General features: G+C 40.0%; 1 protein-coding gene across 4 annotated transcripts in view; it reads right to left on the bottom strand.

The window, feature by feature from the left end:
- LOC121903225 (calsenilin-like) overlaps positions 1–15,765 on the bottom strand; it is a 47,688-nt gene that overhangs the window by 19,314 nt on the left and 12,609 nt on the right. Inside the window, exons 2-3 of one of the 4 annotated variants that reach the window (XM_042420052.1) lie at positions 11,450–11,624; positions 5,110–5,112 (exon numbers count right to left, since the gene is read on the bottom strand). In XM_042420052.1, coding sequence (XP_042275986.1) covers positions 5,110–5,112; positions 11,450–11,624 — 178 coding nt within the window. Of the gene's footprint in view, positions 1–5,109; positions 5,113–11,449; positions 11,625–15,765 lie in introns of those variants that run through there. The other 3 variants (XM_042420054.1, XM_042420053.1, XM_042420055.1) reach the window with 3 other exon arrangements.

Consider the following 15,765-nt stretch of genomic DNA (forward strand, 5'->3'; position numbering starts at 1 on the left):
CAAATTTGACTATAAATATCAGAGTTTAGTTTTTTTTGTTATGTGCATATCATAAGATTACATTATGATACTTATGTTTATTGTTTGTGGAATAATTTATTTGATGCATGTGCAGTTAGTGAGATAACCTACGGTGCTTTTAAGAACTTAAGACTGGAGCAGAAAAGGTTTTTGACCGTATAACAATGTAGAACAATGCCGAACAATGCAAATCATTGAAAGAATGAGGACAGGTTGGATGTTTCCAATTGTTCCCTTTCTGAGAGAAGCTCAGTGGGATTTACCATGTGGATGCAAACTGAATACCTGATTGGATATGGACGTTAACAAACTGTCAAAACCAGATTGGATCAGAGTCATGCAGGCAGGTGAGAAAATCATTGGTGTCTCTCTCTCCTCCATGCAGAACATTTTTCACTCACGCTCTGTTCAGAAGGCCTCCGGCATTGTGGGAGACCCCTCCCAACCCTCACACTTGCTTTTTATCCCTCTATCATCCGGCAGGAGGTTCAGAAGTATCTGTGCACAGACTACCAGGCTGTGCAACAGCTTTTTCCCCCAGGCTGTCAGATTGCTGAACTCACAGCTGCCGCCACCCATTCGTCTCAACCTGGTCCCCACCCCACCCCTTAGACCCCACTACTGCTCTTATTTCAACCAAGGGAACGCTGTCACATCCATACTTAGCTACTTATTTATATTTTTATTATATTTATTAATTCCACATGTAGCCTGTACTTTTGAACTTTTACATTTATCCATTATTGATGGTTCTTATTCTATTGATATGTGTCTTTTCTTTTGTTATAACTTGTTATATTGATGTGTCATGTTTATTCTTAATCCAAACGTATATTTGTGGGTCTTTTGAGAGAAATTGAACTTAATCTTACTGTTTACCTTTGCTGTGTAGAGTCGAGACAACATTAAACTTGACTTGAACTTGAAGTTTAACTTGGTTCTCTGCCCTTCGTTGGATTTGTAAGTTAATTGAAGAACAAGGGTATTACTGAATATTGGGACAAGTGAAAACGTGCTACTATAGTTTGAACTTATACTTAAGTAAAAGGAGCAATACAACAATGTAAACATATTCCAGTAGTTGACATACTCATTAGGAGTCAGAATGACCCCTCTCAGTGTTATATTATTATACATCATACTGACGTATTTCATGATGTAAGCAGCTTTTTAATGTTGCAGCTGGCTGAGGTGGAGCTAATTATTAACTGTGAAATAGTTTAGTGTTAAATCTGAATTTGAAAAGTAACTAATAACTATAGCTGTCAAAAAATGAAGTGGTGCAAAAAGTACAATAATTTAAATGTAGTGGAGTAGAAGTATAAAGTCACATGAAATTGAATAGTGCATCAGAATTGTACTACAGTGTAGTATTTAGTAAATGTGATACTACTGGTATTGTCTGGAAAAAAACCTTCTTGGGATTTCAAGAAATGCTGTGTTTAATGTAAGCAGTAAGTGGGAGAAACAGTAGCTACAGTATCACCTCCGAACTGACTCAGAAAAGAGCATCAATGACTCAAATCAACTACGAGGAAAATATTTCAAAGAATTAAACACACTCTTTGACTCTTTGACTGGGATATGAAGTGCAAACACACCACAGCACTGTCCTCATCTCACCAAACTTCATGAAAACAAGAATCTTATGGATTACAACTTTAATTACAGGAAGAAAGAGTGACAACATCAGTGACAAAGTGAGAGTAAATGATTTGACAGAAGAGTGGATAAAGACAAAGAAATGAAGTCAAAGGTGAAATCATACGAGTTCCTACCTGAGCGATGGTACCTAGCTGCACTGTGGCCGCAGTGAGAGAGGCAGCTGGGCCGAGACAGACGCCTCCGGGCCTCCACAGAGAGAGCAGCCATTACAGCTCCCATAATGCAGCTGAACTACAACAACAAGGCTCCTAACAAGCTGCTCCGACAGTCATACAAGACGAAGAGGATCCGAACTTTAAAATAGTAAATGTGGACACTCAGGATTGATGTTAATAGACTTAAAATCGCTGAGATGCAAAGTTTGATAAGTTGTTCTAGAAATCTCAGTCTGAAAGAAGGCAAACGAGCAAAGTTTGAAAGTCTGAACCTCATGTACTAACAAAAGCAACTGACTGACAGTGTGGAAAAGGCTTCAGCTGAGTGTGTGTGTGTGTGTGTGTGTGCACATTTGAAAATCTGTTTGAGTTTGTGTCACCACGTCACGGTGAGAGAGATAAAAAAGGGCGAAGGATCAAACAGCACTGCAGAGCTTCTGACCTTTCACATCACACATATCGCACACCTCCACATTTCTTTTTTTTTTTTTTTTTTTGGTCTGTCTCACTCTCTTCCTCTCGTCTGATCCCTCTCCCCACAGAAACATGACTATAACTCCTGTACTGTCTCTCTTAGATAGACTCTCTCTTATACAAATTCCTCCTGTGTGCTTATAAAAACACAAGCAACTGTTGGCAGGAAAGTATTGTCAGTGTGGGAGCACGTGCGTCCTTGTGCGCAGGCATAATACAAACAAAACGAGGACCCACTTGAAAGAGTTGATGCAACTGAGATGCACACTGATGCTCATCTCATCACAACATTGATGAGAGGGACTTTCCTCTCAAGAAAAATGTCACGAAAGATCATAATGTCAGTCGCCCATAAAGGACATATAGTTACGTTTGAGTGACAGATGCAGTGGCGCATTTCAGATGATGTTTATACATGTTGACAAAGTTCCTCATTCAGGGGAGGAGGGGTGGTGGGAGGCATTAACTCAACAGACTTTGCCACAGGAGACAGCTGTTTGTTTCCTGTTTCCAACTGCAGGTTGTCAGGGCAATTTTTCAAAAACTGTAACTATGGTCGTCTCCTAACGTTAACCCCATGGTTATTATGGTAGCCATGCCTAAACCTGACAAGACTTTAACTACAGCGTTGTCACACCATAAAAAAACATTTTTTAAAAGTCATTTGTAACAGTTTTGGAAAGCACAGACAAATTATGTTGTCCTGCTGATTATTGCCGATAGGGGTGCCAGTCATTCTGGAGTGCATGGAAAAACTAATTTGGAGGACTTTAGATGTGAAGATCAATACCACTCTCATGTGTCAGTTAAATTTGAAGCTACTGCCAGCAGCCAGTTAGCCTAGCTTAGCATAAAGACTGGAAACGGGGGAAACAGCTAGCCTGCTTCGATCTGAAGGTAACAAAACCTACTGACTAGCACCTCTAAAGCTCGGTTTTTGTACAGATTTTAAAAATTACATATGTGTTAATTAATGAGTTTTAGAACCAAAACAGTAAAGTTGCAGCCAAGCAGCTAAACAATGAGCTGAAAATCAATATAAAGCTCCATAAAGTCAAGTGGAGCTGATAACTCTGTGGGTTCATCACTACAGTGACGCCGCTGACATTACACACCGCCAATTGATATATCGTTATCATAAAAAAATATTGATTAAAGCTTTAAAGAAACTGCAATAAATATTTCTTGCTTTCTTGAAGATGGCTCAATTATAAATATATCTTGCCTTTGATTGTGACCACTAGTTTTCTGCTGGGTTTATTGCTCATGTGGAAGCTGCTTCAGTTCTTGGTGAATGGAAGATAATGGATCCTGGCTTCCTTTGCCCACATATCCTGTTTGTAATTACCACTTATAGATAGTTGTTCTCTTTTTACCAGTCCACAACTTGCATTTACAGTTAATCCATATGATGTAAACAGAGCATTTATTCCTGGATGGGATACTTTAATGAAGTTCTGGTGAAGTGTCTGAGTGTTTCTCAGTTTCCTATCAGCGATATAAAAAATGACAGAATCTGTGATGATGAACTGGGACGAACTCTGCAGGAAACTTGGTTTGAATGAAAACATTAATCACAGACTTTAGAACAACAATCAATTCTCACAAACATAAAAGCAATGTAAAATCCACAACAGTTGCCATATTATTTTGTGTTGATTATAGCAGTGTATGGTCATTACTGACGATTTAGTTTTGTTAGGGACCTACTTTCTCCATAATGTATCATTTAAATAGCTGCAGCAAACAGTGCAAACAAGCAGCGCTAAAGAGACAGTTATAAGCTGCTTTCATTGGGGGGTTTTTAAGTCTAGAATGCATATTAGGGCAGCAACTCTTGATTTTTTAAAATAATTTTATATTGATTAATCTGCTGATTAATTATTTTGTCCATAAAATGTTAGAAAAAAGAAATACTCCAATTTGAGAAGCTGGAACAAGCAAATGTTTGACATTTTTTCATGGAAAATGACTCAAATGATTATTTAATTATTGATACAGTTGCAGATTAACTTTCTATTGATCAAATAATGCATTATTCCTTTCAGCTTGAGTGCATATCACCAAAAAAGCATGTTTTTGTAAATAAAATGGAAAGGTATTTTCAGCTGGCTTTGACATGATTGCTTAATTCACACACAATAAACCAGTACAGTCTGTAGGATCTCCACCCACCAGATCAATATTAGATCTTTGATTTGATTGGTTTTTGTAACAAATGAATTGTCTTCATGATGAGGTAAAGCCGTAAAACCTCCAAAAAGTTTGGATTCACATCCCTGACCGTTGCAGACAAATGCCAATACACAATATTCTTGTACATAGACACACATGTAATATCTCCTCTGTCCACTAGAGGACGCTGGACACTGATCAACGCACAGCAGAGCAGAGCAGCAGCTCACATTCATTCACTTACACAGAGGAGAGGGAAGGAAATGAAACATGAGAGAATGGATCAATTTTTTTTTGGACTATTCCAAGATCACATATAAGCTTACTCAGCTGCAAACCAATGAGAGCATGCTGTGTGGTTTGTCTCATCATCAGTTCCTGCGTTACACAGGGAAATGATTGATTAGGAACAACCGATACAAGGATAAAACAAGCCAAAGAGAAATTCCATATGACAAGAAGCCTGCCTGTTTTTCTCTCTGAAAAACAAGGCTGAGTATTCATGCACACAAGTGAAAAATCAGCATATCTTTCACAATGTGTTCGTGTTTGGAGCAAGCTGATCAAACACTGAGCCTCCAGGAGTCTGAACACATCGCCAGAGGAGAGCTCATTATACCATCTGTGTCTTTTTTATGCTCACATCTTCCCTAACAACCTGCTCCAGGGACTGAAGATGAAAACTTTTCTTCACATTGCGCCATGTGTTGACATGAACTGCCCTCACCAAACTCAGTAAACAACACCCCGGACATTTAAATATGCCGTATGGCTCCTTCACAAAAACTTTCTACAAGAACTGCAGAAATATATAACACTGGTCATCAGGGGAAAGATGGCTGCTCTTTCAGGCTTTTCCCTCTTTGGCTATCTCTGCCTCGCCCCTTCAACTGCTTGTTCCAATTAAGACCAAATGCAGTCTCACTTCCATGTGAGATAATCCCCTTTTTCATAAAACCACCTCGGCCAGGCAGGATCAAAGGCAGCCTGAGCTGTGTAATTAAAACAGGGACTTCTTAATCAAAGCTTAAGTTTTTCTCCTCTCTCTCTGCCCTGGTTGTTCATTTATTCCTTTCATTTCTCTTTATCTAACACTCCAATATCTCTCTGTCTCTCCCCCGAAGGCAGAATTAGGTTGAGGTAATGGATCAGTAGAGATTTGAACCTCTACCTGAGCACATCTATATTATGAGGATTCAAACTCAAAAGGAGGAGGGTACAATGAAGAGAGGCTAAACAAAGCAGGAGAAAAAAAAAGAGGGCCATTTTATCTCTGCAGAGAACATTCATCATCGAGTCCTTGTCACTTCTGCACTGCACCCCGAGGTGTCCTCACCTGTCTCTACAAACTTTAGGAAAATCTGGGGCAGTTCAAACACCAAGAGGTAACACACAGAGTGGTTCTGATGATCAAGACAACAAGAGGGAGGAGAGACAAATGAGTGGGGATGAGGAGAAAAAATGCAGAAGAAGAGAGGGATACTGAGTGCTGATTCAGCTGGTGGCTTGATGAAGTTCATTGGATGGAAGGACACAGGAAGAGGACAGAGGATAGACTTACATCTAATCAATGATAAACGGAAGAACACACAGACTAACTCAAGAAGGACAGACTGGTAAAAAGATGAGCAGAACAGTAATAAATAAAAATAAATAGTAGTCTTAATATGGAAAAGGTGCCACTGCTTGGACAAAATCCAATGAAAGTTTACTTCAGCAACACTCAGAAAAATCTCCTTTAACTTAATGAACACAAACATAACAAACTATGATTTCAATGAATGACAGCTGTTAGTTTTTGCTTAAAGGAGCAGAGAGGACAAACAGCGATACCTTGAACTAGCGTCCCAGTGACGAAGCCAAAGAAGCAGCGCAGCAGTTTGGTGATCTCCTTTTGACACTCTGCCTTGCATGAATTCATCTTCTAAACTTTGACAAGACGAGAAGCACCAGATGCTCTAAAAACCAGGTAAATGTGAAGCTTTCACAAGACACAAAACAGTCAAAACACCCCCAAAAAACTGGGTTTTTTATAAGACAAAAAATTAGGAGAGGCTTTAAAATCTTTACTCCAAAAATTGCACAAAAGAAAAAAAGAGAGATTCTTGATATTGAATCACTTAGTTTGACAAATGTTCAAATTGCACCAAAAAAAAAAGTTAAACTTTTATGTTTTCGTTTTCCAGAGTTTCCTTCGTCTGATGTTGCCCGTTTCTCCTTAGTTTCGACACTAATGCTCCTTTTTAAACGTGTGTCCCAGTTTTCTTACAGGTGATGTTCACTCCCTCCTCCTCCTCTCCCTCCTCTACGCTTGTTGCCTCGTAGGAGGAGGTGAATTGAATCGCATGATGTTGGGTCCGTTCTGAAGCTCCGGTCACTGTCGTTTCATATGACTGACCCTGATAAACCACAACACACAACACCGATTAACACTCCTCCTGTTTCAGCCTTCATTAGTCCAGAGAGCTGTATGGTCACCGGGACACGCTCGCCTTCTGAAGTTCATCTCCGTCAGACAAAAGTCACGAAATGGTGTAGAAAGATTTGACAACTCAGTGAAGAAACCGACCCTCGCTTCTTTAACCCCCCCCCCCCCCCCTTCTATATCTAATCCGACTCATATTACAGTTTCCATATTACAGTCGTTCATATCTCTCTCCATTTCCCCCACAAGGCCTCGTTATCAGACTCTTCTTCTATGGTGTGGGAGTTACTTTTAATTTAGAGCTTAAACTTTGTGCTCTATATGCAGATTTGGCTCATCTGAAACATATATAGTACAAGAGCAGGGCTGGATGTATGACAGCATCTATATGTTTGGTTTTGAGGTACGGCTGCAACCAGTGATTATTTTTATTATCGGGTTATCTTCTGATTATGTTTTTAATTGATTGATTGATAGTTTTGTCTTTAAAATGTCAGAAGATAATATCATATAGTATAATTTCCCAGAGGTCATGGTTACATCTTCAGTTTGCTTCTTCTGTCCAACCCAAAGATATTCAGTTTACCATAAAAGACAAAGAAAAGCAGCAAATCTTTACATTTGAGAAGCTGGAAACAGCAAATGTTTGGCTCAACCGATTAATGGATTGTTAAAATAGTTTCAGATTTATTTTCTGTTGGTCAACCGAAAATCAACTCTTCCTAATGACTATTTTGACAGTTATTGACTTTTTAAACTGTTTATATTATATTTTTTCACATCTTATTTATTTGTTTGACTGTTCAATTATGTTACTGCTATATTGAATACAACTGTACCATCAGACGTCAATGCATCTGATCCTCAAAGAAAAGCTGTAGCATTTGCAAGTCTTTTGACACTTTGTGTGGAAGTCTAACAAAGATTTTTCCTTGCGTGGATACAGTGGTTCAAAACTGGTTCAAAAGGATTGTTCTATTATTATTTTCACACCTGGACATCATGTATTGTTCATGTAAAGTCACATAAGAGATTGTCAGTCCTATTCACAAAATGACTTGTACCCTGATCCACTGTGCGGGTGAATGACACAAACTTTAGCACAGTGGCGGTTGAAACTAAATGCTAACATCAGTGTGTTCAAAATGACAATGCTAACAGGCACGTTTAATGTTTACCATACTCTAGTTCAGCATGTTAGCATGCTAATGTTTGCTAACCAGCACTGTACATAAATTAGCACAAGTATTGTAGGTATTTGGTCACAAACCAAAGTATCTGGCAAACTAAAATGTTGACCTGATGATGGCATTAGAGTGGAAGTGTGAGGACCTAAAATGATTACAATCCATCCAGAGGGGGGCGTGAACATGTGCACTAAATGTCATGGCAATCCACCCAATAGTTGTCACTCAAAACCAAAAATGCTGACCTGATCATTGGCACTAGATAAAAAAAAAATCAGTGGATCACCAAAATCAGTACAGTTCATCCTCTAGTGTGACAATCCATCAAATAGTTGACAAAAACACATGTTGATCTAGACCACAGTGGTGCTTCAACTGCTAAAAAACATCAAGGGGATTTGTATAATTGCAGAACATAAACCCTTCATGTAAAAATATTCAACAGTTTATTGGATAAACAAATATTCATCAGTCAGCCTTAATGTAAATTATTGTTTATTTAATCCAACACTTCACATATTAAACAGGACACTGCAGATCAGAATAATGTCCATTTATGGCCTAACCTGGAAACACACCTCTGTTAACAACACCAGTATCCTCGTTGCCTCTAACCATTTTATTTCCCACAAACCCTCAGCTGTAGTGCTTTACGTCCGGCAGTTTATTAAACTGAGTGGTGATCCTGGACGCACCACTCCTGTCTAGCTCAAACCCTGCTCGCTGTCTCAACCTCTGGAGTCTTAACTAAACCACAGCAACCGCTCCGGCACCATCGCCCCACCTCTCTCTGATACACATCTCCATCTCAATGCTGCTATTTTTAGATGCTGGCCATTACTGAGGTGAGGGCTTACCCACCAACAATGCTGAATCTCTCCTCCCTTGGCACCGCTCAGATGAAATAGATTGCATCACAGCCGAGCTTTTCTTTCTCACTCGGTGTGACTTGTGTGCTGTTTTTCTTTACTCACTGTGCTCCTGTGTCACCTGCACAAAGAGCTCTTTCAGTGATTTTGCAACCAGACAGAGAAAATAGACCAACAGGATCATCTGATTTTGTTAAAGACTGATTGTGTGTGTCAGTGTGTTAAAGAAAAATACATGTTGAAGCACAGACCAGCTGCCTATAAGACTGAAGAGATGTAATTCAGGTGCATAAGGAGGGTGGGAATCAACTACAACAAGAAGTGAAATCTCTCTACAACAATCCTACAAAAGCGTTTCTCAAAATCTCCACCACTGTCATCATGCAGTTTACTGACACCTCTACATCGTCTCTGGATAGTGAAGTCCTTCAAACTTTCAAAAAACCTTCAAAAAAAAAAAAAAAAGAGCTGTCTCCCATTGCCACTTGGGGCCACCAGAGCGCGAAGTTGTCTGGAGAAGCTGTGAGGAAAAAAAAAAAAAACCCCAGCACTTAGTGAAGTGCTGCTGCTGGAGCCAAGGGAGGAAGAGGAGAGGTGACACCCACCTGATACAAAGTCTGTGTGTCTTTGTGTGTGTATGTGTGTGTGAGAGAGAGATAAACAGGATTGCGTGATAAACCACAAGGACAGGTCTTATACGACTGAGTCCAGCTCTCACATTTCACTGACCTGCTTGAGTACCATTACATGGTACATGAAGCTGAACTGACCTCGGACCTTAAAGACAAGTCACAATCACACATACAGCACATCCGCCTCATTTGGTTTAATTAACTATTTAGTACAGTTTGTAATTTTGCCTTCTGTTGAATTTAGCTTTTGTTTACAACTGTTTTTACATCCAAAACGTGCATCTGTTTTCCTCTTAAAGCTGACAAGATCAGCTTTAAGAGCGAGAGAGGGAAATAAAGAAGGTTGGGATGGGAAAGAGGATGCAGTGATGGAAAACAGGAGGCAAGGATGAAAAGTTGGGAAGGAGACAAGAGGCTAGTGAAGGAAAGGAGGTGGCAGGAAAAGACAGAAAGACGAAGGGAAGAAGACAAGTAAGTAGTGAAAGGAGACTGGGAATGACAGGAAGATGTAGGGAATACAGTAAGAAGGAGACAAGTAGGTAGTGAAGGAAAAGAGGAGGAAGGGGTGGAAATCAAGATATAAAGAGGAAGAAATGTGGATAATAAAGGAAAGGAAGACAAAGGGTAGAAGAAGAGAAGGAGACAAGGAGGTAGTGAAGAACAGGAAGAGGCAGGGAGAAATAGGAAAAAGTAGAGAAGGAAATAAGAATTTACGTGGACCTACTGAAGGAAAAAGGAAGACAGGGAAGGACAGGAAGAAGTAAGGAGGGAAACAAGGAATGGAAGGGACAGAGAGGAATAAATAGGGAAGTAGTGGGGACAGAGACAAGGAGGAAGAGGAGGTGAGAAGACAGACGTGACAGGGAGACGTTTGAAATAAGGACATCACGATGGAAACAGGAGGTAGACAAAGAAAGGAAAATACATAAAGGAAAGCATCTGATTGGTTTACAGACTGAATTGATTAAATCAACAGAAGAGTTGAAGCACATTCAATATATCAAACACTAAAATGATGATTAAAACTACAGTATGCATGTTTGCATGGCACATTTTTTACAAACAGGACCAATCCATTACCAAATTTCTAGACCCAAAAGCTCAATTACTGCTCACTGTACACTTCAGTGGCTATCCCTGCATCCATCAATCCATTTCGTTTCATAGTTAACGAGTGAAAACCGATCAATAAACACATGAAAAGAGGCTAAAAAAAGGTTGCAACTACAGTGGATTAAACTACAACTATATACAAGCATGCAGCAATGCTGAGAGCTTTGAGGACATTTGATGCTTTCATTCCATCACACTTACTTCTTCTCCGTCAGGTAAGTGATTAATTGTGTATGATCACAGCTGGACCACTGGGTGGAGCACTGAGACTAAGTGCAGGGACAAACCAGGACCTGGAGCTGCAGTCCAAACAACACTGGATCAAGGAAAGTAGTGAAAAACTCAGGATGTCCTAATAAGCCTTTAAAGTAGTTTATGCCACCAACATCGTGTGTGTGTGTGCAGTACACGTGTGTTTGTGAGAAAAATAAATCTTTAGAGGCAACAAAAAGGAGGCAAAGGAGTATTTCAAATCTATGTAGAGAATATTAATGGTGGACGGAGGTGTTGAGACATTTGATGAATGAGCATAAGCGTCTCAATGATTTCTGGATACTTGACCCTGAGGTCAACAGCCCAGCACAGTAAGTAAGTCTTACCCACAAGGGACCACATGAGGTCAGGAAAGGTCCAGAAAGTCAATTCACTGATCAATTCAAACCCTGTTAGTCACACTTGTTGTGCATTCACCACATTGTCAGTCTCAAAAGAGATTGGTTTTGCCCTCTCTCACCTTTGTCCTGCGGCTGCGTGCTGGCGATGATCCATTTGACCAAGCAGCACTTCATCAGAGCTTTCCGAGAGAAACGCGGCTTCTGCCACTTCCCAGAATCCTTCACTCTGCCCGGCGCAGGCTCGACGCCATTGGCATCTCCCAGCAGGCTGCCATCGACCACCTTGCCATCCGCCTGGAGGGAGGAGGGAGGGAGGGAGAGAGGGAGAGAGGGAGAGAGAGTTCAGGTCGATATGGAAATCAAACACGCTAGGCTGAGATTTTTAAATGAAGCAGGCGATTATGTGTGTGCCTGGAAAATATGATTAGCCTCAGATCTGGAGGTGTCTCAAGACGGCTTCACAGAGGTTCAAAAAGAGTTCAGCTTAGTCTGTCAGTTGTACTTATTATGATACACTTGTACTTTTATGCATCTGTCGTTATATGACCAGGCAACTCATACCAGCTGTACTGTAGCTCACCACTTTACCTCCTGCTCAGACGTCTGAGACACTACCAGGAGGTTATAAATGCTGTTTTGTTAGTGATGGGGATACAGATGAGCTGTAAGCTGTGACCATTCAAGCCACACTGGCACAGCGCCGGGTAAAAGGTGTTACAGAAAACAAAGTACGAGCTTGTCATCTGTGACAGCTGTGGTTGTTTCTGTTTTTATATTATTCCTCCCTGCAATACTTTAAACTGACCCACTGACAAAATAGAGCAGAATATAGTTTATATCTTGCTGTGTAGACCTCTTTTTATTGAAGACTGCTAACGATGTTGTGTTAACTCGGCAACAAACATATTACGTTTCCTATAGCTGCTTCAAACTAGGGCTGCCTGTTATTTGATCCATTCATTGATTTGTCTTTACAATGTCAGATAATAACAGTCCAAAAATCCAAAAATATTCAGTTTACTGTCATCCATAACAAGGAAAAGCATAAATTCCTCACATTAAAGAAGCTGGAACCAGTGAATATTTGGTATTTTTCCTTGAAAAATAACGATTAATCGATTATCAAAGTTTCTGATTAATTTTCCATCAATCGACTAATCATTGCAGTTCTACTTCACGCTTAAAGCTTCATGCTGGTTCACTGGTGGAAAACTTTAAATGTAAAGCAGCAGCAGGAAATGTTTGGTTTGCATCAACAGTAACTTAATACAACTCCGATACAGCTGAAAGTGATCAGTATTGATTAAATAAGGCCGACAACCAACAGTGACAAGCCTGCTTCACACTGTGATTGGCCAGGTGTGTTCAAGTGAGAGAGAAAGCAGGGCGTGAACTTCTTTCTCATGCTCTCTTTTTTTAATCCTTCACACAACTACGTTCTTCACTTTTGGTATGAATATAAATGAGCGCAACACCATGAAGGCCTTCGAGGAGCAACTGACTGAAAATATGCGCTGTTATCCCCATCTTGTCCCTATCTATGACAGCAGGCCTTGTACCTCAGCTTCAGATGTTGTTGTTCCAGGAGAGCTATAGACACTTGCATCTATATACTGTATGTGTTTCTTAAGGCTAGTAGAAAAATGTAGAGAAAGAGTTTTTTCATAAATACGTGATGGATTTTAAAAAGTTTTTCTGGTTAAATTGAGCAACTTAACCTTAACATCTGCTTTCTGAGGAATGAGGGTAAGATGAGGTTACTTTGATGTTTCTGAGTTAAATGCTATAACATCTTCAAATATCTCTCTTCAGCTCTAATTTCAGATGAATTAAAAGGCTGTTTCATTCATTTTCATATTCAGTTCCACTTCATTTCATTCACATTCAAGGTTTATCTCCTTTCATCAGTGGAGATAACTTTGACATTGAAGTTTTTCACTCTAATATATTTTTCAATTTCTTGCCTTGGCATCTTTTCAGTTTCTTTTACAGTGAACACTGATTTGATCTGATTTAGCGAAAATGTCTTTTCTTGAATTCTCAAGAAGCTCTATTAAGCTGCTCCTGCCGGGCGAATGCAAAATACACACACACACACACTCAGAAAACACACACGCACGTACATACTGTACGTGTGTACACTGGAGCAAGTGTAGGGAAGAAGATGAAAGAGGTGAACACAGAACAAACAGAAGCTCTGTTTACTCTGTGGGGAGGAGAGGAAAGCAAAGGATGACAGAGGGAGAGGAGGGGGAGAAAAAGAGGGAGATGAAGGGGGGGTGAGGGAGGGAGGGAGCACTGAGGATTTTAAACGGCTATTTGATCCTGTGGGAGTCTGACCATGCAAATCTCGAACTTTAAGGTAGCAAGACAGAGTGAAAAAGAGAAAATATATAGAGAGAGAGAGAAAAAAAGAAGATGTGAGGAGAACAAGGTCTGCTCGTGTTCCTGGAAGAACTGAAGTCAATTAGCATAATGAATCCTGGCCTATCTGAGACGAAGAGCAAAGGACGGCCAGAGGACGGAGCCAAGGAGGATAGAGGATGGAGGATGGAGATGAAGATATGAAAGCACTTTGCTGGTGAATACATTTGCAGGGCTATTTCTGTGCATCTTCCACATGAACACATGGATGAAGAGAGAAAAAAAAAAAGATGGGAGAGAAAAAAGGCGGGAAAGGAGGAGGACTATGATGAGAGAACATCTGCACAGACACACACACACACACACACACACACACACACACACACACAAACACACAGAGCTGAATTGGCTCGTAACATAATCACAACACACTAAAATGGAAAGAGATGAACGGAAACAGTTCCATTCATCCCAACATCTATTTATTCACAGATCAACAGTGGCACAGCAGAGAGGAGTAATAGGGAAAAAAAGGCAGAGAATGAGCTCAGTAGTGACTCGCTCCTTCAGAGATGAAAATTAGGAGGAATTGTTTTCAGTGTGGCTTTTCAGTGGAAGTCACAGATTGGAAAGAGAAGGCCGGGAGACAAACAGATGCAGACAGATGCAGTGTAAACACTGGAAAGTTCAGCACTACATTATTTGTTTATTCATGGACCGCTGGACACACAGGCATACTTACATTCATAAGGCAAGCGCACAAACACAGTTTCAACTAGTTTTTTTATCTTCTGTTCCTTCTTAACGCTTCAGCTGACTTCGCCCTGAGGCGGCAATTCCCTCTTGTAATGTCTGCACAACATCCTGCAACATCCTCACACGCGCACGTCCTATAAGGCATAACATATACCCACAACGCTCAAAGCAAATACAGAGCGGCGACACAGTGCACGTCACTGTGCTCTGCCATCAATTATTAAATATCATTCGCCATGTTGTTGGTTCAATGAATGTTGGTTTACATGAAGCGTAAACTCTGGCCTCATTACACGAGTTAGTCTACTGTAGATAACAGATAGAGACACAGAGAGAGAGAGAGAGAGAGAGAGAGAGAGTCTGGACCAGCCAAATTATAACCAAAGAAAAAAGAAGTACATCAACCACCAGACACCTTCCTCAACAACTCAAAGAAAACTGCAATGTAATTTGGCATTTAACAGGGAACACAACCCGACCACTGAGACTGTTCTGAAAACAACAATGCTCCCTGAACTGAAGGCTTGTCTGGATAAACACAGAAGCATTGGATTCTATAAAAAAACCTCAAATACCAAGGGTTCAACACATTCTCAGACCAAATCAAAATTCAATATTTACTTGGGGAGAAAATGCTGATATTGCCATGGAAGCAACAAAATATGTCCCATCCTGAGTGAAAACCAGCAGAATAACACAACATTGTTTAGAGTGTCTTCAAATCTCTTCTCTCTGATTTTTTTGACTTTTCTGATTTTTATTTATTCTACTCTTCTGTTTTCATTACAATATTGTTCAACCATATCTCATCTTATATACATTTAAAGCCTGACAGGATATGGTGAACACGTTAGCAAAGATTAAGAAGAAACACATTAGCTTTACGTTAGCACTCATTTGTTGTGTTTCTGGTCGCCTGATGAATGTAAGTCCAATATTCACTCTCCCTTTAGCTCTGTTTTGGTCTCCTGAGGGAAATATCTGAATCTTTAGCTGCTAAATGCTCCACTATGTTCACCAGCTAGTCGCTAACTTTGTCTACCATATGGTGTTGGGCAGGTATGTAGCTACAGTGGGTTTCAAGAAACGTTTTTTTCTGTCACAGCTAGTTGCTAACTTTGTTTTTTCACTTTGTTTCTCAGTTTTTTCATTGGAAACTGAGAAATGAAGGTGATGAGAGAGATGAGAGTGAACCAAAACAGCAATGTTTGTCACTATGAGTAATGATCTCCCTACGTTATGCATTGTTCTTGATCAGTTATTGGTGTAAAAATATTGATTAGCGCACCTTTAATAATTTGCATTTACATTTTTT

Source organism: Thunnus maccoyii, chromosome 9, assembly GCF_910596095.1.
Source record: "Thunnus maccoyii chromosome 9, fThuMac1.1, whole genome shotgun sequence".
Lineage (NCBI taxonomy): Eukaryota > Metazoa > Chordata > Actinopteri > Scombriformes > Scombridae > Thunnus > Thunnus maccoyii.